The sequence below is a fragment of the Eptesicus fuscus genome, chromosome 24 (assembly GCF_027574615.1).
Source record: "Eptesicus fuscus isolate TK198812 chromosome 24, DD_ASM_mEF_20220401, whole genome shotgun sequence".
In the NCBI taxonomy this organism is placed as follows: Eukaryota; Metazoa; Chordata; class Mammalia; order Chiroptera; family Vespertilionidae; genus Eptesicus; species Eptesicus fuscus.
The window spans coordinates 3,257,175-3,281,174 of NC_072496.1; the positions used below are offsets into that span (position 1 = coordinate 3,257,175).

At 47.5% G+C, this 24,000-nt stretch overlaps 1 protein-coding gene across 1 annotated transcript in view; it reads left to right on the top strand.

The window, feature by feature from the left end:
• Positions 1–7,356, top strand: part of RGS7 (regulator of G protein signaling 7) — a 131,633-nt gene extending 124,277 nt beyond the window's left edge. The window contains exon 16 of the mRNA XM_008158623.3: positions 6,718–7,356. Within this exon, the coding sequence (XP_008156845.1) occupies positions 6,718–6,768 (51 nt within the window). The 3' untranslated portion in view covers positions 6,769–7,356. The remainder of the gene's footprint in view (positions 1–6,717) is intronic.
• The last annotated feature ends 16,644 nt before the right edge of the window (positions 7,357–24,000 follow it).

Genomic DNA, 24,000 nt, shown 5'->3' on the forward strand with positions numbered 1-24,000 from the left:
CCTCGTTGGCCGGCCACCCTGCCTCTCTCCTCCTTTCTCTTTCAGGAAAGCTGTTGAAAGTTGTTGCTTAAATCATTCGGGAGGCCACTTGTTTTTATGCCACTGTTTCCTCAGTCTCTAGCCATGTGTTTTGGTGATATATTTGTGTGTGGGGGGGAATTCTTCCCCCTTTGCTTTCCTTTGTATTGTGCCAGTGCCTTTGAAACTTTCTCGTGTGAGCTCAAACTAAAGCCTTGAACACATTTATTTTTATAGGGCAGGAACCTCCCCATTTTCCCATGCCATAAAAACTGTACACCAACACTGAGGGCCAGCACTAACCTGTTATGAAAAGAGGTAGAACTCTCTTGGTTTCTACTCCAGTTCGTCTGCATTGTCTGTGGAGTTGTGTGGTTAGCTCCATGCTGCTGTGTGTGCGTGTGTGTGTGTGTGTGTGTGTGTGTCGTGGCTTCTACTGTGATGGCTAGTTCAGTGGAGTTGTGTGTGTGTGTTGAAACGTCAGCCAATTGGATTCAACGGAGATGTGGTTTTTGCTTCTAGTTGCCTCCCAGGGTCTTTGCGGTGGGGCATGTCAGTCAGCTGTGTTGACAAATTGCATGTTGTGACCGTGTGCAGAGATTTGGAAAGACGGTAAAAAGCAGCGTGTATACTTGGAGCATTCAATGTGGTTGCACAAAGTCAAGGGCTGGGACACGCCGGGCCCCGGGAACGAATCCCATGAAGAAACTTGCCACCATTTTGGTGGGACCTGTTGCGATCTCTGACCGTTCGTGTAAAATGGCACCCCGGGAAGGGAAGGGAAGGGAAGGGAAGGGAAGGGAAAAGAAACGCCTCAAGATGTTGGCGGGGAGAGGGGCACCGTGCTCTGCGTATTGTGTAAGAATTGTTTCCAGTTCATCCTTTTCGAATAGAATGCCGACAGAAAATTGTCCGTGAGACGAGAATGGAAGTGTCAGGGATAGAATTAAAAATAACACTGCAACTTAAGGAAGATGGGAAGGGGAAGCTAATGGATGTCTTTCCTCCAACACCATCCCTGATTCTGACCAAGTTCCCCAACTCTTAAAACAGCATCCCATTGGTTTGTTGTTTTGATGCTTTCCGATTCCACATATAGGTAAAAGCATAGGGCATTTGTGTTTCTCTGTCTGACTTACTTCACTCAGCACAATACCCTCTAGGTCCACCCATGTTGTCATAAATGACAAGATTTTATTATTTTTTCTTGGTGAATAATATTTTATTATATATATTACATGTGTTATATATATACTAGAGGCCTGGTGCATGGATTCGTGCATCAGTGGGATCCCATGGCCTGGCCTGCGGGGATCGGGCCGAAACCAGCAGTCTGACATCCCCCAAGGGGTCCCAGAGTGCGAGAGGGCACTCTGCAAAGTTGCTGTCGCTCGGCAGCTCCTGCATTGAGCGTCTGCCCCCTGGTGGTCATTGCATGCCATAGCTACTGGCCGGTCGGCCGGTCGCTTAGGCTTTTATATATATAGGTCTATATCTCCCATCTCTTCTTTATTCATTTAGTTATCACTGGACACTGAGGTGGCTTGCATATCTTGGCCGTTGCAAATAATGCTGCAGTACACACAGGGCTGCAGATATGTTTTCAAATCAGTGTTTTCATTTTCAGGGGATGGGCGGAAAAGGTGAAGGGGGAGAAGAAGTACACACTTCCTGTTATCAAATAAATCCAACACTGGGATAGAATGTACAGCACAGGGGATATAGTCAGTAGCATCACAACAACGTGGTATGGTGACAGATGATTACTCAGTTTATTGTGGTGATCACATTGTAAGGTATATAAAGGCAGAATGACTCCATTGAACAACTAAAACAATATGCTGTACTATTGTATGTCAACTATACTTCATTTTTTTTTTTTTTAATCTTTATTGTTGAAAGTATTACATGTGCCCCCTCTGTCCCCCTATGTACCTCTTCTAGCCTGCCCCCCGTCCCTGCCCTAGGCCTTCACCATCCTATGTTTATCTATTTTTATTTCATCTGACCCTGCACATTAGATATGATCATATTCATTATTTTACAAGTGAGAAAACTGAAGGGTCAGAGGAGGGACATAATTTGCCCAGCTGGCTCTGACCCAAAATTTATTTTGTTCCCAAATTCCTTCCCTCCCCACTGATCACCTTGCTCCTTGGGTGACATCCTCCTCTGGAGGCCGAGTCCATTTTCAGTTCCTGTTTATTTGTAGAAGTTTAGTTACCTGGCCCAGCATATTGTTATAACCTGGCTATAGAACTAGCAGCACAAGCCCTGGCTGGTTTGGCTCAGTTGATAGAGCATCAGCCTGTGGACTGAAAGGTCATGGGTTCGATTCCAGTCAAGGGCACATGCCTGGGTTTCAGGCTCAGTCCCCAATGGGTGACATGCAGGAGGCAGCTGATCAATGATTTTCTCTCATCATTGATGTTTCTCTCTCTCTCCCTCTCCCTTCTTCTCTGAAATCAATTTTTTTTTAAAAAGGGGAAAAAAGAAAATTATTTATTTTTTAAAAATCCCTATAAAAACAACTTAAGCAAGAGAACTGCTACTAAGTAGCCCCGGCAACCAGCCCTGAAGGAGAGAGAGAACAAAGGTAGAACTAGAAAGAGGGGTCAAGGGCTGGACAAGCTCTCTTGTTTCCTGACACGGACTGGCATGGGCGTTTCCAGGTAGAGGAGCGTATCCCAGAACATGGGGTCGAGGGGAGAGCTGTGTTCTGGATTTAGACAAAGGGCCACCTTCACGGTGCAGAGGATGAGGGTAGAGGGCCAGACAAGAGAACCCAGAGATGGGACATGTCTGCAGCATCAGCAGCTGCTGCGTTCGTTCACATTGGGCGAGAACAGGAGCGTGGGCAGTTGAATAGAGGGAGGGAAGGAGGGAGAGTAAATGCACATGGAGGCTAATTTACACTTTGGGGTCAAGTTCACTGCATGAGTTGATAGGAGAAAACTAAACTGCAGGTTCTCTCGATTAGGAATCATAATCCTATCTAATAAAAGGAATATGCCAATTGACTGTCACTCCAACATACAAGGTGGCTGCCCCCATGTGATCAAAGATGGCTGCCCCCGTGTGGACACAAGATGGCCACCACAAGTTGGGAGGAATCAGGCCAGCAGGGGAGGGCAGTTGTGGGTGATCAGGCCAGTAGGGGAGGGCAGTTAGGGGTGACCAGGCCAGCAGAGGAGGGAAGTTGGAGGCGACCGGGCCTGCAGGGAAGGGCAGTTGGGGGGGACCCAGGCCTGTAGGGGAGAGCATTGGTGGGGGGGGCACCAGGCCTGCAGGGGAGGGCAGTTAGGGGTGACCAGGCCTGCAGGGGAGAGCAGTTAGGGGTGACCAGGACTGCAGGGGAGGGTAGTTAGGGGCAATCAGATTGGCAGGGGAGCAGTTAGGAATCAATCTGGCTGGCAGGGGAGTGGTTAGGAGGTGATCAGGTAGGCAGGCAGGCTAGCAGTTGGGAGCCAGCAGTCCTGGATTGTGAGAGGGATATCCCAGATTGGAGAGGGTGCAGGCTGGGCTGAGGGACACACACCCCCTCCCCGTGCATGAATTTCGTGCACCGGGCCTCTAGTAGTTATATAATACTTAATACATCACATTACATTATTGCTTTGATTTTATTGGAAGATATGTGAACTTGAGGTGTTACTCAAGTATCATCTGAGTCTTATATTAAGATACAAAATTGTAGCTGATAAAGCAAGAAGATATGAAAAGTTTGTGTGTGTGTTCATGTACCCAACATTACAGTGTTGGACAAGTATTTGCAGATAGTCCAACCTTAATCTCAGCATCAGTCTCAATTACGTCATTGGATTAAATGGAATTGAATATAATTTCATCCTTAGGCTAAAGGCAATACGTTTGCATATTATTTTTATAAATTTGTTTTACGTAGCTAGGGCAAATATGAATGGAACTTAAACCCATAAAGATTGGGCTTGTTATTACAAGTGTAAATTTAATTTCCACTAAAGGTAGAGTCATATGTTAAATATTTCTAGGTATGAGGTTACTTACTAGACAGCCCTAAATCATCACCAATGTTTAGTTTTGATGTTTATAATGTTTCTAGCTCTCTGTCCCTCTCCCTTCCTCTCTCTAAAAAAAATAAATAAATAAAAATATTTTTTAAAAAATGAGGAAATGAGCATGTACATGATAAATATACAATATAGTTTATGATGAGTTCTTTGCAAACAAATAATACAAAAGGAATGGGCCATTTGAAAAATGAGCAAAAGACTTGAACATTTTTAACAAAAGAAATAGTCCATAAACACATGAGAATAAAATATGTGTTAATAGCTAAGTATAACTCAAAATACAGCACAATAACTTTTTTCACCAAATGAGTTCTTAAAATATATCTACTGTAGAAAGGGTAAGAAAATTGGTGATTTCATACACAGTTAATAGGAGTGTAATTGCTAATCACTTTTTTCAAATGAAACTTTACAGAATGTGTCAAACCTTCAAAAATCTCTCACTTTCAATCAGTAATTCAACTTTTAATAAATTATTTTAAGAAACCCAGGTGTTCACACTCATGCACGAGTATCAGTTGCATCCTATAAATGCCAAACATAAGACACAATCTGAATGTACAATTGTGAATTTCTTAAATGCATCAGGGCATATCTACCTGATAGAATATTATGCAGCGATTAAAAATTAGATTTTAGAGTACTGGCTTTCATCTTTATTTTTTGCCACCCACATTTGACATAGTAATGCACACGTGTTTGTGTGTGTTGCTACATAATTGGTACTGTATAGAACTAAACTCTATAATATATAAACTATATGTGTTTAGAACTAAAATTATGTGCAACACAGTCTGAGATATTCTGATCTATTCTATAATATTCAATTATTTTCTTAATGTTGCTAGCATCTTTCTAAATTGATTTTCTTACCCACTAATGCAATGAATGTGAACAAAACATTATATTAGAAGAAATATTTATAGCATGGATAATTGATCAAAATATAATTATTTTAATATACATGTTACTCATAAGTCATAATATTATGCACAGTGTAATGCCAGTTTTAACAAACCATATTTTTGTATAAAAAGTAGGTGATATATTAGTATGTAAATAGCTGTATTTCATATAATGTTTATTTCTTGTAATATTTTTCTATGCTTTTCTCATTTTCTCTAATGGACCTACTCTACTGGCTAGGCCGAGGGACTCCACCTGTGCATGAATTCATGCACCAGGCCTCTAGTTAGTTAATTTAGGATGTGACCAATGTCACCCCCATACCTCACCCTATCATGCCTCTTTTCCTCCCAGTAAAAGTTATTTATCCCACCTGGCTGGCATGGCTCAGTGGTTGAGCATCGACCTATGAACCAGGAGGTCAAAGTTCGATTTCCAGTTAGGGCACATGCCTGGGTTTTAGGCTCGATCCCCAGTGTGGGGCATGCAGAAGGCAGCCAATCCATGTTTTTCTCTTATCATTGATGTTTCTATCCCTCTCCCCCTCTCCCTTCCTCTCTGAAATCAATAAAAATATATTTAGAAAAATAAATAAATGAAAACCTATCCCTTTTTATTCTCCTCCTGGGTCTGCTTGGCGGCCTGTAGATTGGGAAAGACTGCTGTGTATTTTTACAACAGTAACGAACCAAGCAAATGTAGCTTCTCTCTCCTTCCTCTATGGATTCGTGTCTGTACACCTTTTTCTTACTACTTTAAGACCACTCCAGAGTACTTGTAATTAACAGGGACGCTTTAGCTTGCAAGATTGCCCCCCAAAATGAAGATGTATTCTAGGCCTTCACACAATATGTGGAATCACAATGTAAGGGATTTTCCTGGGGTTGGGGTTGGAGGAAATCAGGTAGGGAAAGACAGGGAGATGCCTCAAGTTTGAAGTAAGGAGCAAAGAGATCTTTTCCTTGGGTGTGTATAATTGGCACCTTTCTCTCCATTACTCTATAGCAGTGGCCGGCAAACCGTGGCTCGCGAGCCACATGCGGCTCTTTGGCCCCTTGAGTTTTTAGCAAGGCCAGCTTAGGAGGACCCTGATTAAGTTAATAACAATGTACCTACCTATATAGTTTAAGTTTAAAAAATTTGGCTCTCCAAAGAAATTTCAATCGTTGTCCTGTTGATATTTGGCTCTGTGGACTAATGAGTTTGCCGACCACTGCTCTATAGGATGAGGGACAGACTGAATCTTGAGAGTTGCACCCATCACGCCATCAAAAATACATCTTACTTAATTAAATCACCCTCTGTGCACATCTCGATATTTATCAATGCTGCACCAGTTCCAGCAGCTGAACAAGAATGCATGCACGTCGCTCTCTCTCGGAGCAGCTTACCGGGTTTCGTTGTACCGTGTTGATCACCAGTGGCTCACCTGGGTGTTGCATCATCGCTAAGCCTGGATGGGACGTGGATGGACATGTTTTCTGAGTTGCTACTCTGTGCTGTGAACCCATCCGTCTGTTTGCAATGGGGAGGAGGCGGGCAGGAGGGGCGGGAGGAGGGAGGAGGGTCAGCTTGTCCGATGTGTTGCTGGGAGGGGAAGCTGATCGTGGCGTCTGAACTTAAGATGTAGCCAGAGGGTTCCGTGTTCACCCTTGCACCCAAACAGGCTGTGAGGAATCGGTGTTCACCTGCACGCGGGTTTTCAGTGATCGCACCGTGTCTGTTTCTATTTTCTCCTCAGGGGAAATCGCTCACGTCCAAGAGGTTAACGAGCCTCGTCCAGTCCAACTGAAAGGACCGCCCTGTAGCATGGACGCAGACCGAGTCGTTGCGTATACTTTGTAGCTCTTTGTTGTTGTGACCCGGAGCGGAGGACCTTGGGCCAGGATGTTGCATGAGCAAAGGACCCGAGTCGTTCTTCCTTCGCGTGCCATCTCCACGGGACTCCGCCATCCCCACGCCTCCATGTCCAAATGGGGTCGACCTCCTTCCTCCGCGTACTAAGCTGGATCTGTGTCTTTTCCTTTTTATCAAGTTCAAGTGAAGTACGCCTTCTACTTCCCTCCTCCCCGTCCCTACTTTCTTTTTTCTGTCCCTTAACGCTTCAGCTAGACACACAGTTCACTGGAAATGGAATCTGTCACACACTGGAAGAACCGTCCAAGGAAAGCAGCATCTGTCAGTCAGTATGCCTACAGCTTCACATCCATTAACCGACCCGTCCGCCCAGGAAGGCTCATTTCACCGATGTACTCGCAGAAACAAGCTTCCATTTCCGTCTGTCGTCTGTCCGTGCCCGGTCCCTGTTTCTGCATTTATTTTTATACCGTGTTTAAATACGAAGCACCTCTTGACTCCCCGTGGATTCAAGCGGATTCCTCCCCTGTAAATTTGTGTATGTTTATATCGTTGTTTTATCTTTCATTAAAAGATGCAGAATCGCGTGGCTCTTGTGACTTTTTTGACTTTTCGTGAGCACTGAGAGAAAAGAGAACGCTCGGAGGGCACCCACAAAAGTGGAGGAGCAGTTTTAAACCATCGCCCTGGCCCTGGCCGGTTTGGCTCAGTTCGACTCCGGGCCCATGCAGGAGGCAACCAATCGATGTGTCATATTGATGTTTCCTGTCTCTCCCCCTCCCTTCCACTCTCTCTAAAAAAAAAAAAAAATCAATGGAAAAATATCCTCAGGTGAGGATTAAATAAATAAAAAACATTTTAAAAAATTAAAAATAAAATAAATGATTGCCCTGGGAGTTTTTATTTCAGGGTTTCAAGACAAGCTTGGGTGGTACAGTACCCTGGACAGATGGAACATGTTCGATCCTTTTTCTCCCGTGGAAAATCAACATCAATGGGACTTCGACATTGTCAGAGCTATTCACAGGTCTTCCTGCCTCATTATGAATATGCATCTCTATGTTTTGCTGATGAATATTATATTAGAATTAGGTTTGAGTGCGACTTCCCAACTCTAGGGCTGATTTTATTTTATTTATTTATTTTTTAAATATATTTTTATTTATTTCAGAGAGGAAGGGAAAGGGAGAGAGAGAGAGAAACATCGATGATGAAAGAGAATCATGGATGGGCTGCCACCTGCACGCCCCTCACTGGGGATCGAGTCCGCAACCCGGGCATGTGCCCTTGACCAGGAATTGAACCACGACCTCCTGGTTCCTAGGTGGATGCCAGCTGGACCCATTTAAGCCTTGCATGCATATCGAGTTTGTGAGTGGTGTCAGAAAGGGGTCTACTTTTATTCTTCTACATGTGAATATCCAGTGTTTCCAGGACCATCTATTAAAGGGATTTTCTCCATTGAGTATCCTTGGCGCCTTGTCAAACATTAGTTGATGGCGTAGGTGTGAGTTGATATCTGGGTTCTCGATTCTGTCCCGTTGATCTATGTGTCTGTTTTTCTGGATGCTTAACCTGTTCTGGATCTGACCAGAGGGTGTCGCTGGAAAGTTTCTCAGACAACGATTGAGTCTCTTGTTCCTTCCTCCAATGGTCTGTTCGTGAACGCGATGAAGGCTGCCCGTTGTCCGTTCCCGCACAGGCGGTCACAACCCAGGGCTGCCCACACAGACGGTGACAGCTGAGACAGGGGATAGTGAGTGAATGTGACTGTCTTACCTAATAATAGACAAACATGTAAATTGACCGTACCTCCGCTATGCCCACAGCCAATCAGAATGAGTATGCAAATCAGAAGGCCAAAGATGGCAGCTGCCCCAGCTGCTCCAGGCCCGGAGTGGCCAGGTGGGGCAGGATGCCTGCTACGAGAGAGAGGGCGGGGGGGGGGGGCGAAGGGATCTACAGGAGCGGAGTGCCACAGCGAAGACAAGACTGCAGACTCCGGCCTGAGTCTGCAGCAAAGACAAAGATGGCAGACTCTGGCCGGAGCGAAGGCCTGGGTCCCGGGTGCCGGAGGAAAACCGGTGCTGGAGGCCAAGGGAAGGAAGGCCTATTGCACGAATCTCTTCGTGCAACGGTCCTCTAGTTGACTGTAAGATGCATCCTAATTTCAGGAGAGTGCAATGTGCGGGGAAATGTATGTCTTCAATTCCTTGGGTTTGCTGCTCATTATTTAAGGCATCTTGGGTAACAGAGCAAAACTGTTTAAGGCTCAAGGTTTGGAGTAAGAAGAGAGCCTTGATGTCTAAGTCATAGAGATTGATTACTTTGTGTTTTTTTAAAAAATCATATTGATGTTTGCTTTTATTTATTTGTTTGTTTGTTTGTTTATTGTTAATCCTCACCCGAGAATATTTTTCCATTGATTTTTAGAGAGAGTGGAAAGGAGAGGGAGGGACAGAGAGAGAGAAGCATCGATGTGAGAGAGACACATCAATTGATTGCCTCCCACACGTGCCCCTACTAGGGCTGGGGATCGAGCCTGCAACCAAGGTACGTGCCCTTGACCTGAATTGAACTCAAGGCCTTTCATTTCCCGGGCCGATGCTCTATCCACTGAGCCAAATCAGGTCGGGCGATGTTTGCTTTTAGCGGCAGCTTCTGCTCGTCCCAGTCCCCAGGCCACTCTCTGAGCAGGTCTTTCATCACCATTAGATTTTCTTCGTGTTCTTTATCCGTCCATGAGCTTGGGTCACGGATGAGCGTGTATCACAGACGGTTCAAGGACAGTAGAATCTACCCTTCACTTTCTATCTTTGAAGAAAACCACTGATACTGGCACAAACTCACATAACATTCTTCTACATATAGAAACATTCTACCCCAGCAGAAACGGGACCCTCCTGAGAGAGGTGTCCAAGTCGCTGAAAACTTCTTTAAAAGGAGAAAAATCAATGTGGTTTCTGAGTCCTCGGGATGGAAAAACGGAGCCCCTTTCTAACTATTTAGCAAGTCTGACACCTAGCGGCCAGGCAGCTGAAGTACATCTGGCCACCTTGGCTGTGACGGGAGCAGAGCCCTGGCCGGTGGGGTCAGTGCGACTGGGGGAGATCAGGAAAGTCCCTCAGATGTTTGTTCCTCCTTAAGCGATAGGGACTCCAAGACATGAGTTCCAGGCGGTCACTTCACAAGGAAAAGGGGGACAGAGAAAGGAAAATGTGCGTGCTTCTTAATAATAACCTCGATAATAACGATTTTATAGGAGACTGGGTGCCAGGTGCTAACTGTATTAAAAGCTTCCAACATCCCTGTCCTCTCAGCCACCTTGAAAAATAAGGCTATAGGACGCTGATGAAATCGGGTAGATGACTTGCTCAGTTGCCCACGTTTTCTTATAACAGAAGTTAGTAGATTCAAATTTCTCTCCTAAATCCTGTACTTCCTAGTGAGGCCGCAGTCACCCAGCACATCACAGCAGGCAGAGGGAGGGGGGATGAAAATTTCTTCCTCTCTGTGTATGGCATAATGATGGGGCAACGATAAGCAATAACTATATTGTTAAATATCAATAATATTAATATACAAATAAATCATAAATTATTATCCATGAGTGGAAGAAGTCAATTATAAAGACCTCTGCCTTAATACAGAGTTCTTGATTTTATTTGCTCTTCCATTGACATGAGTGTGTATCAGTTTTGTTTTTTTTTTTAATTTTTAATTTGAACGTTTATCCCCCCGTTTTACTGAGACATAGTGGACATAGGCCACTGGCTTCGTTTTAGGTGTGCGACATGACGTGTTTTTCTTTTTTTAATTTTGAAGTACTAACAATGTGCCTAGCACTGGGCTAAGAATTTTTTAAATATATTTTTATTGATCTTTACAGAGAGGAAGGGAGAGGGATAGAGAGTTAGAAACATCGATTGGAGAGAAACATCCATCAGCTGCCTCCTGCACCCACCCCTCCTGGGGATGTGCCCGCAACCAAGGTACATGCCCTTGACCGGAATCGAATCTGGGACCTTTCAGTCCGCAGGCCGACGCTCTATCCACTGAGCCACACCGGTCAGGGCATGATGTTTTGATAGATTGCGAAACGATGACCACAATAAGTTAGCTGCATGAACATCCGTTATGAACGATCTGAGAATCTCTCTCTGACCCCACCTGTCGCTTTTCCTTTAGGACATGATAAAGTCCACCCAGAGCCTGCATGGGAATAGAAAAGACAAAGAAACCCTCCCTCCCTCCACACCCCCATTTTTCTGACCAGAGAGCGAATCACAGGACACAGATCACTTGTTCAGTTGCTGTCCCGGTAGCCTTGGGGTGGCCCCTGTCATGTCCCAGGGTTGCCCAATAGGAGGCGCTCTAGGCATTCTTCTCGCCCAAGTCCAGCCCTCTGAGCTGTTAAGAGACTAAACAAAACAGAAACAGACTCGGGTACAGAGACCAGCCTGGCGGCTGTCAGAGGGGAGGGGGGAGGGGGGAGCGGGGCTGGGTGGAAAAGGTGACAGAATGAAGCAAAAACAAAACAAAAAACGCATAGACACAGACAACAGTCTGGTGATTCCCGGAGGGAACGGGGGTGGGGCAGGTAGAAGAGGGTGAAGGGGGCTAAATGGGGATAGAAGGACGCTTACCTTGGGGTGGTGAACCCCATAAACTATACAGAGGATGTGCTATGGAACTGTACGCCTGAAACCTACGTAACTTCATTAGCCAATGCCACCCCAATGCATCCAATTAAAAATGAAAAACAAGTGGGGGGTTGGGGGGTTCTGGGGGCCGGGCCATAGGCACCCCTGGACCTTAAATGCTTTGCGGGCTGAGTTTGAGTCACTGGAAAAGACCTAGGACAGTGGTCGGCAAACTCATCAGCCAACAGAGCCAAATGTCAACAGGACAACGACTGAAATGTCTTTGGAGAGCCACATTTTTAAAACTTAAACTTCTTCTAACGCCACTTCTTCAACATAGACTCGCCCAGGCCGTGGTATTTTGTGGAAGAGCCACACTCCAGGGGCCCAAGAGCCGCATGTGGCTCCCGAGCCGCGGTTTGCCGACCACAGACCTATGACACTTCCTTTTGTAGCTCATCGTTTCTGGAAAAACTAAATCCCCGGGATGTCTAAGCATGTCCCCGAGGCGCCTCCCAGATCCCTCCCTGAGTCAGAAATCCTAGTCAATTAGCTCGAGGGCGGCTTCCAGAGGCAAGGGGATCCAAGAAGACTCCGATGAGATGGCCCACAGCGTGTCCCCAAGTGTGAGAACCAGGAGGAGGGGGTGGTGATGGGCAGGAGGGGCCCGGGTGGGGGCCAGAAACTCATTAAGCCACCAGGGCACCGGCCCGGCCCTGCTTACATCAGCCCTGGGTGTTTCATGCCGGGCCCTTGCCCTGGAGACGCAGGCCAGGCCAGGCTGGGGCAGGAAATGAGCCTCCTGGGGCCGGGACAGGGAGGGACTTTCCCTTTTGTCTGGGGCCAGGATGTGGCTTCACACGAGTGAGCGCCTGAGTGAGCCCGGGCCAGCCGCCTGCCTCCTGGGAGGGTGCCTCTCGGACTTGACCATGAAGCCTTTGAGCTCAGAGAGCCCTGTGGCTAAAAGCTCTGAGTGCAGCCCGGCCGGTGTGGCTCAGTGGTTGAGCATCGACCTATGAGCCAGGAGGTCACGGTTTGATTCCAGGTTGGGGCACATGCCCGGGTTGTGGGCTCGGTCCCCAATAGGGGGCGTGCAGGAGGCAGCTGATGAATGATTCTCTCTCAGCATTGATGTTTTCTCTCTCTCTCTCTCCCTCTCCCTTCCTCTCTGAAATCAATAGATATAGAAAGAGCACCTGGTGTGGCCTTTGAGCCCGTCTTCGTGGACTAAGCAGAGACTTGCTGGTGGGACAGGAGGGGAAGGCACTGTGGCTCAGGGCTCCTAGGCATATGGCCTTCAGACGTCACGTAGACAGACAGAGGGATGGCAGCGGCCCAGGTTTGGGAGTGCAAGTGGGAGGTCAGAAAATAGAATTTGATGCCCAAACCGGTGTGGCTCAGTGGATAGAGCATCGCCCTTCGGACTGAAAGGTCCTGGGTTCGATTCCGGTCAAGGGCATGTACCTTGGTTTCGGGCACATCCCCAGTGGGGGGTGTGCAGGAGGCAGCTGATGGATGTTTCTCTCTCATCGATGTTTCTGACTCTCTCTCCCTCTCCCTTCCTCTCTGTAAAAAATCAACAAAATATATATTTAAAAAAAAAAGAAAATAGAATTTGGGATTTTTTTTATTGTGTTTGCTTTAAGAAAAGTAGGATTTCTGGACTGCTATAGTTTTTGTTTTTAATTCACACAAAAATAAAGATAAAACGATGGCCGAGGGGAGTGTTGTTCACATGACACACGCTTCTCCTGAGTGAGGAAATGTCATCTTCCTTTGATTCCATTTCGCTGGGAAACAGTGGTTTCAATTAACGGAGGGAAACAAACTTCAGGAAATAGGATTTTTTTTTCCAAAAATAAAAATACACAACATCGTTTGGTAAAAACCAAACCGTTACCAGATTCTTAATTTTTTTCCCGAAACAGATTCGATAGTTAATCTAATTGGCTATTAAATGTATTTCTTTTGTAAAACCCGTTATGTGTCACAGCTCTGGAAGGGGATTATAAATAGTATTTAATCCCACGCAAAATTAAACAAGCATAATTTCATTAGGAAATACTTAGGAAAATGTACAAATGTTCAAAAAAGTAAAGTCTGTTTAAATCTTACAAAATTGTTCACCGTCAGTTGGCAGCTCCAGGAAAAAAAAGACTACAGGCCATCAGACTAGAAAAATACAGTTAGCCCGGCCGGCGTGGCTCCGTGGTTGTGCGTTGAGCTATGAACCAGGAGGTCACGGTTCGATTCCCGGTCAGGGCACAGGCCCGGGTTGCAGGCTCCATCCCCAGTGGGGGGCGTGCAGGAGGCAGCCGATCCATGATTCTCTCTCATCATGGATGTTTCTCTCTCTCTCTCTCCCCTCTCCCTTCCTCTCTGTGATCAATAAAACTATATGTTTTAAAAGGGAATGCATTCTAATAGTTTCCAACTCTTAACGTCAACGCCGCTTCTGAAAGGTTGATCGTAAACATAACTGGGGCTGCAAGTACCTCGCCTCTTCGTGCTGAGGCTTCGAGACAATAGAAACAAGACCTTGGCACCCCCTCCCAGAGCCTACCTTCAGGGGTGCTTCTTGGCTTCCCCCACCCCGGTCTCCATGCAGGTGCCCCTACTCTACCTTCCCCCCAATCTTCACCATCATCATCATCGCCGATCTCCTCGCGACTCATGGTCAGCCACTTTCTACAGATCAATGCAGTTTTAAATCATGATTTGCACTTAAGGAACATAGGGACGCCCAAGCTGTTGAGCATGAGCTCCTTTAAGTAGCCACTCACGCCGAGCCGGGATGAGCACCTGAGGCAGGGGCTCCCGGAATAACTCATTCCAATACACTCAGAAGAGTGAAGAGTAGGTCTTTCTCCCCCCGGAGATACAACTAAATGCTCATGACTTACCAAAACAAAGCCATTCATTCAAGGAGACACAGTGACTCTTTATGTCTACACTGAGTGGCCAGATGATGATGATCTCTGAACGCATAGTAATCTGGTCACTCAGTATATATATTATATATTAGAGGCCCCAGTGCATGAATTCGTGCATGGGTGGGGTCCGGCCAGCCTGGCTAGGGGAAGGGGACATGGGCGGTTGGCCGGCCTGCCTGCTGGTCAAACTCCTGGTCGAGGGGACAATTTGCATTTTAGCCTTTTATTCTATAGGATAGACACTGAGTGGCCAGATTATTATGCGTTCAGAGATCATCATCATCTGGCCTCTCAGTGTATATATATATACTAGAGGCCTGGTGCACGACATTTGTGCACTCGGAGGGCGGGGTGGGGTGCCCCTCAACCCAGCCTGTGCCCTTTAGCAGTCCAGGAGCCCTCGGAGGAGGTCCTGCTGATGGATTAGGCCTGTTCTCCATGGGGAGCGGGCCTAAGCCATCAGTGGGACATCCTTAGCACTGCCGTGGAGACAGGAGAGGCTCCTGCCACCGCCGCTGCACTCGCTAGCCATCAGCCCGGCTTGTGGCTGAGCAGCGCTCCCACTATAGGAGTGCACTGACCACCAGGGGGCAGCTCCTGCATTCAGCATCTGCCCTCCAGTGGTCAGTGTGTGTCACAGCAACCGGTCGTTCCGCCATTTGGTTGATTTGCATATTAGCCTTTTATTATATAGGATATAGATGTTATTGATTTCAGAGAGGAAGGGAGAGGGAGAGATAAAAACATCAATGATGAGAGAGAATCATTGATTGGCTGCCTCTTGCACGCTCTACTGGGGATCGAGCCCGCTGACAGGGAATCGAACCATGACCTCATGATTCATAGGTCAACACTCAACCACTGAGTTATTCCGGCCAGACCACAGTGACCCTTAATTCTAAGCAACCAAGGACACATGTCTGGGTACTCTTGTGCGCCCACGTATGTGAGTGCATGCTTGTGTGCTCCTAAGAGGGTTCCTAAGTCTTGTTGAGGGCCCAACAACTCTGACAAAATAATGTTTTGATGCGTTAACTATAAATGAATCAGAAACATATGGATTAAATTTTCCTTAATGCACATGGATTTTAAAATTAAGGGAAAAATGCTTGGCCAAGGCAATTTTGGCTTTTGCCAATCCCAAAGCTTTGGAAAAATAGTTGGAGATGTTCGATGATCCAACTCAGGAAAATGTGGCCCATGCCCTTCTCCCTTTTATAAAAATCTTTATTTGTACACACACGTGGCATCAAAACATCCACAGAGACTTTTCTATTGGAGACAACGCCTGGCATCAAAACATCCACAGAGACTTTTCTATTGGAGACAACGCCTGATTCTAAACTAGACTTTGGGAGAGAATCCCTCATTTATTCGTGAGCATATCATGCATTTGCATTGATGGTGCGTCATTAATTCGGGAATCTTCTGAAGAAATAGTCCTCTTCCTTCGCCCTCAGGAGAGAGAGAGAGAGAGAGAGAGAGAGAGAGAGAGAGAGAGAGAGCAGCGCCCGCTTCGGCCTGTGTGCGCGTGTCTGTCTGTCTCTACATCATAAATATCTTGCCGAAGGCTTCGCGATGGGAACTATCTTCTCTTAATTGCTTCCAGAGGTTGTTGTGAGGAGGGATGATTTTTCGGGCCGAGTGTCTCCTGAAGTCCTGCGGGGTGACTCCGCACATGCTCGTGGTTAAGGCAAGCGTGTGACGAGTCCCAGATGTGGGAGCAATCAAAGTGACGTGCAGATCGAAGGGGATCCTCTGGGGGACAAGTGAGGGCTGCTGGGAGGTCAGAGCAATTCATGAGGGTCACCAGGAAAGGTTGGGGAGCCCTGGGGGAGGGAAGGCGGGAGCAGAGTGTTTGGGGGGGAAGAACGTGAATCCGTCGTATTCCAGAGCTCCCCTTCCTGTCTCAGGGCAGAGGAGCAGGTAAAGGAGAAGTAACGGAAAACATCGTTACAACTTAGTCATGATTGTGTGGGTACAGCCCCTTTTATGTGTGTCCTGGAAGTACGGTGACACGATTTCTGTCCTCGATTCATCAAGCAGTGCTTGGCGGACAAGACGGTTTGATTGACAGCTCATGGACCAGCAGTGCTTGGCGGACAAGATTGTTTGATTGACAGCTCATGGACAACAGTGCTTGGCGGACAAGATTGTTTGATTGACAGCTCATTGATTGACAGCTCATGGACCAGCAGTGCTTGGCGGACAAGATTGTTTGATTGACAGCTCATGGACAACAGTGCTTTTTGGACAAGATTGTTTGATTGACAGCTCATGGACAACAGTGCTTTTTGGACAAGATTGTTTGATTGACAGCTCATTGATTGACAGCTCATGGACCAGCAGTGCTTGGCGGACAAGATTGTTTGATTGACAGCTCATGGACCAGCAGTGCTTGGCGGACAAGATTGTTTGATTGACAGCTCATGGACCAGCAGTGCTTGGCGGACAAGATTGTTTGATTGACAGCTCATGGACCACAGTGTAGAGATATAGGCACCAGCAAGACTCAAAAAAGACAGACACAGTTGGGAACAGTAATTTGGCTTACCCATCACAGAGGACCCCAGCAGGACTGCCTGGGTGGCGTGGGAGGGCAGAAAGTGGGTTTGGAGTGGGGAAACCCAGCAACATCACCTGTTGGTGAAATATGGGCACCGTTCATGTTTCTTCACTTGTAAAATGAAGATGAGGCCACAACCTGAGAGATTTGGATAAGTTCTATCTCAGATGGTCACGTGGCCAGAAGCGCCAGGTGGTAGCTGCTTCGGAGGGCTTTACTGGGGAGAAAGGAAGTCATCATGAGTATTTTATTTAATTTTATTTTTCTTAAAAAATATATCATGCTCTTTTATTCCATAAGTAGTGCACGATGTCACATTCATTTCAAATCAAGCCATATAGAGTCACACATATAGAGCCTGGGTTATGGGCTCAATTCCCAGAGGGGGGCGTGCAGGAGACAGCCCATCCATGATTCTCTCCTCATTGATGTTTCTCTCTCCCTCTCCTTCTCCCTGCCTCTCTGAATCAATAAAAATATTTTTTTAAAAAGTGCAGAGAGCCTCTCCTGGCAGCCGGGCGCCGGCTCAGCAGCTCGAGTTGTTTAGAAGCTCTGGAATCTCGTCATGTGTCACAGTGGAGCCAGACGCTTCCCCCTCCGCGTCTGAGATACGGGGCTCCGCCTCTCCCCCCACTGCTCCCCTCCACAGAGGCAGCCTTGCTCTGACAGCCTCCCCTTGCAAATAGACACGCCTGGAGCCCGCCTGCTGCGATTGGAATGGCTGTGACTCCAACCCTAAACCGAGATGCAGTCTTTATGGGCAAGGTTAGAGAAGGAAGTGAGCAGGGCAGGGGAGGAGCGGGCAGAGGCAGGGGAAGGCAGACGTGCTGAAAGGTTAAAAAAAAAAAAAAGAAGTCAATAGCTGTTCAGGAAGGCTCAGGGGGAAGCTCTATGTCAACTTTTTAATATATATATATATTTATATATATTGATTTCAGAGATGAAGGGAGAGGGAGAGAGAGACATCAATGATGAAAATCATTGATCCGCTGCCTCCTGCACGCCCCCCCACTGGGGATCGAGCCCACAACCCGGGCATGTGTGCTTGACCAGAATGGAACCCAGGACCCCTCAGTCCGCAGGCCGACGCTCTATCCATTGAGCCACACCAGCTAGGGCTTTCTCTGTTAACTTTGATCCACAAAGGCAGAGGGCTCTGTGGGTGTCGGCCCCTGTGGGGTGAGGCCTATTGCCCTGTTCATCTCCCTCCAGTCTCCTGCTCAAGGAGTGAGGGGGGTAGCAGGGCCGGCGTGGCTCCGTGGTTGAGCCTCAACCTAGGAACCAGGAGGTCATGGTTCGATTCCCACTCAGGGCACAGGCCCGGGTTGTGGGCTCGATCCCCAGTGTGGGGCGTGCAGGAGGCAGCCGATCCATGATTCTCTCTCCTCATTGATGTTCCTTTCTCTCTCTCTCTCTCTCTCTCTCTCTCTCTCTCTCTCTCTCTCTCCCTCTCCCTCTTCTTCTCCCTTCCTCTCTGAAATCAATAATAAAACATGAGAAAAATAATGGAAGTGAAGGAAGGTGGGGAGCAAGACCCCATGGAAGGCCAAGGCAATGCGTTAGGCATGAAACGATGAGGGCCGGACCTTGCCCCGCTCGGCGGCATTAGCTGGAGGAAAGAACTTCAGAGGACCACAGCAAGCACACTGCTTCCCTTTACAAAATGGACATTCCATTCGCATCTAAATATTATTTCTTGTAAATCTGGGATTTGGCGGTGCCTGTATTTTACGCATGTAACACAGTCCATGGGTTGGCTAAGCTGTGGGACTGTTTTTGTAATTTTTTTTTTTTTGTATCTACTAATTCATCTTAAATCTGGCAGGGAAATCTCTGCGCTCAGTGGCTTCTGCTTTAGTGGGAGAGAATGTGCTATTTCAGTTTCCACAGTAGGAAGGGTAGAGCGAGAGGCAAGGGACTGGTGGCTGTTTATTTTAAACTAGAGGCCCGGTGCACGAAATCCGTGCACTCAGGGGGTCCCTCAGCCAGGCCTGGGCCCTCTCGCAGTCTGGGAGCCCTCGGGAGATGTCCTGCAGGGAGTGGGCCTAACCCGGCAGTCGGACATCCTTAGCGCTGCTGAGGAGGCAAGACAGGCTCCCGCCACCCGCCACCGCCGCTGCCCTTGCCAGCCGTGAGCCCGGCTTCTGGCTGAGTGGCGCTCCCCCTGTGGGGGCACACTGACCACCAGGGAGCAGCTCCTGCACTGAGCGTCTGCCCCCTGGTGGTCATTGCACATCGTAGCGACCGGCGATTCCACCGTTCGGTCTATTTGCATATTAGCCTTTTATTATGTAGGGTGCTGCAGTTGAGAAGACCCTGGCCGCTGCCTTCAGGATCATTGGTTTTCGTAAAAAGCCTGTCTGGAAGGAAACGGGATGGAAAGTCTGTCCTTTGAAAGTCACCGCTGTGTTCTGATCACTTTATTTGGAACGCTACCGAGGGACGCTTTTCTTGGATGTGTGTTCTAAGGTTAGAAAAACGTCCAAAGGAAAGGAGAAACGCCTCCCAGATATCTCCTTCCTTCTGGAAATTGCTTTACCGGTGTCCTCAGGGGGCTTCCGGCTGCTGGGCACATAACTCAGGTTAGCCTTGGCCCGTGGTGGTCAATCTGCGGCTCGCGAGCCACATGCGGCTCTTTGGCCCCTTGAGTGTGACTCTTCCACAAAAGACCACGGCCTGGGCGAGTCTATGTTGAAGAAGTGGCCTTAGAAGAAGTTTAAGTTTAAAAAAATGTGGCTCTCAAAAGAAATGTCCATCGTTGTCCTGTTGATATTGGGCTCTGTGGACTGATGAGTGTGCCGACCACTGGCCTCGGCGATGAGGAGTCTGCTGCCTCGTAAATGACAGTGAGCGGTCCAGGTCAGAGGTCAACCGCTCTCAGTCAAGCTCCCAACCCAGAGATCTCAACCCAGAGACTTTCAACCCAGGGATTTGCCCTTGGATGGGCCTCGCGAATCCACCAAGGGCATGAAACAGGATTCCTGTGTAATTGGCCAGGGAGAGGGGATGAGGGTGTACAGGCATCGCACCTCTTCACACATCTGTTCTCAGAGCTTGTTGCTACGGGGTCCTCAGGGGGCGATGGAGCATCGTTAGATGTCAACCCACAAATGTGGGCGTGCTCGGCGCTTCAGCATCCTTAGTCATTACCTCCACCCTCGAAAGTTGCAATGACTTTCCAGGGCATCAAGTCAGGAATGTTTCCAACAAATCCCCGGCGGCGCTGGCGCTGTCTGGGGTTTCTCAAGATGTTCCCAACCGCTGTTCAGAAAGGCGAGGGAAGACCTCAATGTCGGGCGTGTTTTCCCTGGTGGTTTAGTCTTTCTCACTTGGTCAGTTAAGAAGGCTGGCTATTGCCGAAACCGGTGTGGCTCAGTGGATAGAGCGTCGGCCTGCGGACTGAGGGGTCCCAGGTTCGATTCCGGTCAAGGGCATGTGCCTTGGTTGCGGGCACATCCCCGGTAGGAGGCGTGCAGGAGGCAGCTGATCGATGTTTCTCTCTCATCCATGTTTCTGACTCTCTATTCCTCTCCCTTCCTCTCTGTAAAAAATCCATAAAATATATTTTTTTAAAAAAGAAAAAAAAAAGAAAAAAAGAAGGCTGGCTACGAGGCCAAAGTGTGTCTTTCGTTGACCCTTCACTCAACTGCTACCCCTCTGCCACCATCTCTCCCCCTTCCCTTCACGGTCATGATTTTATAACCCAGCTTACAATGCCCCCTTTCCTATGATCCTAGAACAGCCATTTCCTCAGCACATCTTCAGTGTCTGTCTTACAGGATGAGTAAGAGTTTGTCCGGAGAACAGTTGTTGTGAACTAAACTGTGTTCTTCCCAAAATTCCAATTTTGAAGACCCAACCCTCCGTGTGGCTCTGTTTTGCTAGAGCAGTGGTCGGCAAACTCATGAGTCCGCAGAGCCAAATATCAACAGCACAACGATGGACATTTCTTTGGAGAGCCACATTTTTTAAACTTAAACTTCTTCTAACGCCACTTCTTCAACATAGACTCGCCCAGGCCGTGGTATTTTGTGGAAGAGCCACACTCCAGGGGCCAAAGAGCCGCATGTGGCTCGCGAGCCGCCGTTTGCCGACCACGGGGGTAAGTCACCCAGTCTGCTATATTCTGTGCAGCAGCCGGATCACACTGATGAAATCAGAGGGTTGCAAGAAGAAACGTCGAGGGAGAATGATGAGCTCTTGCAAAGACCCAGAATGGAAACGGTCACATCACGTGGACCTTGTGCCATCAGAGTGCAGAGTGCTTGGAAGGGGTAGGCTGGCCCTCGCCTGTTTGGCTCGGTGGAGAGAGCATCGGCCTGCGGACCGAAGGGTCCCAGGTTCGATTCCGGTCAAGGGCACGTACCTCGGTTGCAGGCTCCTCCCTGGCCGGGGCCCTGGTCAGGGCACACGTAGAGGCAACCCGTCGATGTGTTTCTCTCACATCGATGTCTCTCTCTGTCTCTCCCTCTCTCTCTAAAAGTCAATGGAAAAACATCCTGAGGAGAGGATTAAAAAAGAAAAATGCACATGGGTATTGGACTCCTAGAGAGAGTATCAGGAAGCCACAAAGCTGGGCTTTTTACACAACCGCCTGAAATGTGGCGAGCGCCGTGGTCAACCATGTGTCTTAACAGAGCGGTCATTAGGGTTTTCATTAACAGCGCTCCTTTCAAAGGGTTATCACGGGACAATGGAACAGAAAGATCCTTTGGATTTGAACTTGGCCAAGGAAGGTTTGCCAGAACATCCGTCCGTCCAATATGTGACTTGCATAAGTGTCAAAAGAGGCCATTTGAAAAGTGGTATTTTCAGTTCATACAAGAATACTTTCTGGAGGTAATTTTCATAGAAAAGAGAATATGTAGTTAATTAGCTTTATTCCCAAGTTGGACAAATAAGGCACAGATGTGCCTTCTGCTGTGATGGCTGAACTCTCCAATGTTACAATACAGGGTGGGGCCGAGGAGGCGCACAGTTGTAAGGACTCGAAACACAGAGTTTATTCTTGTGTTATTTATTTTCATATATTTTTTATTGATCTCAGAGAGGAAGGGGGAGGGAGAGAGAGAGATAGAAACATCAATGATGAGACAGGATCATTGATTGGCTGCCTCCCGCACGCCTCCTACTGGGGATGGAGCCCGAAACCTGGGTTAGATCGCCAGCCAGGCAGTCGGGCTCCACTTATTTTCTTGTAAAAATAGAGCTGTTCAAATAATTGTACAATTAACATTCATCCACCCACTATCGATTCTTTACCTTAAACACTTTCACCCATTTACTTTATCTTATTTCTATAAATATAGCTCTCTAGCCACCTGATTGTTATGTATTGCTAAATTAAGGACGTTCCCTTCATTCTGAGACTAGAAATAAGAACGAAAAATATCATTCTCCTAGAACGAGACCAAAACATATATCAACATGTCAAAACTCTTAAACATGCTGGGATGTTTCATGTTTCATAAAATGGGTAAATTAATTTTTTTTTTTACCTCTAGAATATTTATTGTAACTATTTTAATAAGTGAGCACAGTTAGAATTGTGGAACTGAAATATACAGGGTGACAGAAAAGTAGGTTTACAGATGTTCATATGGAAAAGAAGACAACAATTAATAAATAATAGCCCTGGCTGGTCTGGCTCAGTGGGTAGAGCTGTTGGCCTGCGGACTGAAAGGTCCCGGGGTCGATTCTGGTCAAGGGCAAAGCAGGCTCCTTCCTTGCCTGGGCCCTGGCTGAGGTGCGTGCAGGAGGCAGCCAATGGATGTGTTTCTCTCACATCGATGTTTCCCTCTGTCTTTCCCTCTCTCTAAACATCAATGGAGCCCTGGCTGGTGTGGCTCAGTGGATAGAGCGTCAGCCTGCGGACCAAAGGGTCCCGGGTTCCATTCCAGCCAAGGGCACAGGCCCGGGTTGTGGGCTCGATCCCCACTGAGGGGAGTGCAGGAGGCAGCCGATCCATGATTCTCTCTCCCATCATCGATGTGTCTATCTCTCTCTCCCTCTCCCTTCCTCTCTGAAATCAATACAAATATATTTTTAAAAAAATGTTATCTCTCTCTCACTTGGGAGTTGTCCTGGAAGACACAGGAGAGCGGGCAGCTGGAAGTCAGTTCACCCAACGGAAATGAACGGGATCCTTTAAGGAGTCTGATTCAGGGAGACGGTTAAGCGATGGGGCTGTTGAAAGGAGGGAGGAGGATGTTGTCATAGAAATACTTTTCAGGAACGGAATTGTTGGTCATCTTTAGGTGCGTGTTTCTTAGAGTCACTCCTAGAATCTTACTCACCAGGGATTCTTTACCCTGTATTTTAATTCAATGTTTATTGAGGACTTCAAAACAGAAGACTTTTGTTGTTATTAATCCTCACCCAAGGATATTTTCCCATTGATTTTTAGAGAGAGCGGAAGGGAGAGGGAGAGACAGAGAGAGAGAAACATGGATGTGAGAAAGACACTTCGATTGGTTGCCTCCCACGCATGCCCGAACCTGGGCCGGAGCTGGAGCCTGCAACCGAGGTCCGTGCCCTTGACCGAAATCGAACCTGGGACCCCTCAGTGCAGAGCCTGAGGCTCTATCCACGGAGCTGAACCAGCTAGAGCCAAATGGGAAGACTTTTAATCATGATGGAGGGATCGTGTTTTTAAATATATAAGACACCTTATCGGACCTACCCTGTACTTATTTGCATATGCCCTAGCTTTCTCCCTCCAGCATCCTAATACGGAAGAAATAACCAAATTTTAGTGTAGAGCAAAGCATATCCTCAGGCCTGGGCAATCACTCTGGTTCGTTTTCAGTGGAAAAGGTGGCTGCTTTTGTGAGATGGATTCGTGGCTACATGATTGTGGGCGCTTCCCGGGCACGGAGGATGGAGCATCCTCTGCCCCGACCCCATCCTTTCTTCCCTTCCTTCTCCTGTGCTGTGAGCCGGGCCGGGGGCTTGCTAGCAACAAGGAGGGCAGCAGGGGGCAGCAAGCAGCTGCTGGGCTTTCCAGACCTTTCCAGACCTTGAGC